Source organism: Onychostruthus taczanowskii, unplaced genomic scaffold, assembly GCF_017590055.1.
Source record: "Onychostruthus taczanowskii isolate IOZ18803 unplaced genomic scaffold, ASM1759005v1 scaffold3, whole genome shotgun sequence".
Taxonomy (NCBI): Eukaryota; Metazoa; Chordata; class Aves; order Passeriformes; family Passeridae; genus Onychostruthus; species Onychostruthus taczanowskii.
This window is the reverse complement of record NW_024500349.1, coordinates 5,202,261-5,203,171: the sequence shown is the minus strand read 5'-3', so window position 1 is coordinate 5,203,171 and position 911 is coordinate 5,202,261. Positions and strand designations below refer to the sequence as shown.

At 70.5% G+C, this 911-nt stretch overlaps 1 protein-coding gene across 1 annotated transcript in view; it reads left to right on the top strand.

Moving 5' to 3' along the window:
- Window positions 1-99: 99 nt before the first annotated feature.
- The window catches only part of ITGA8 (integrin subunit alpha 8), a 109,096-nt gene continuing 108,284 nt past the window's right edge, over window positions 100-911 (top strand). The window contains exons 1-2 of the mRNA XM_041408882.1: window positions 100-379; window positions 538-662. Coding sequence (XP_041264816.1) covers window positions 195-379; window positions 538-662 — 310 coding nt within the window. The 5' untranslated portion in view covers window positions 100-194. The remainder of the gene's footprint in view (window positions 380-537; window positions 663-911) is intronic.

Below are 911 nucleotides of genomic sequence, written 5' to 3'. Positions count from 1 at the left end.
GGGCCGAGCCTCCGCACCGCCCCCCGCCCGCGCACGGCGGCAGCCGGACCGCACCTCTCCGCCCCGCACAGCCCCGCTCCGCTCCGCACCGCACGGCCGCCGCACCTCTCTGCTCCGCTCCGCTCCGCTCCGCACGGCCGCCGCACAACTGCGCTCCGCTGTGCCAGCGGGAGCCGGCCGCGGAGGCGGCGAGGATGCTGCCCCTCAGCCGCGGGCGGCCCCGCCGCTGGCAGCACCCGCTGCTCCTCCTGTCAGCGGTGCTCTGGGCGCCGGCGCTGGTGGCTTTCAACCTGGACGAGGAGAAGCTGACGGTGTACAGCGGGCCCCCGGGCAGCTACTTCGGGTACTCGGTGGACTTCTACATCCCCGACCCCAGCACGTGAGTGCCGCCGCCGGGGGTGGCGGAGCCGGGCCGCCCCGCGCCCGGGGAACGCTTCGGGAAGGCGGTGGGCGAACGGCGGCGTCGCGCCCGGGGGTGCCAGCGCCCATCGCCCGCCTGTCCCGATCGCCCCGGTGACCTCGCGGTGTGTTTCGCAGGGTCAGTGTCCTGGTGGGAGCTCCCAAAGCCAACACCACGCAGCCAGACATCGTGGAAGGAGGAGCGGTGTATTACTGCGCCTGGCCCGCCGCCCGCTGCAGGCAGATCCCCTTCGACAACACCAGTAAGTGCGCGGCTGTCCCGCTCTGCGTGTCGCGCCGCCGTGCCCGGGTCCCCCTCCGCTCCTCCGCGATCCCGTACTTGGGCTTTGATCCGAGTATCTGCCCTCGGGTAGAAATCCCGCTCCTGGGAGTCTGAATGCATATGGTCTTGCAGGAAAGGGTTTAATGGTCCCCAGAGAAATAACAGCATTGTGACCTCCAGGATCAGTAGTTCATCTTAATAACTGCCTTTCCCCACCCCCCACCCCCCC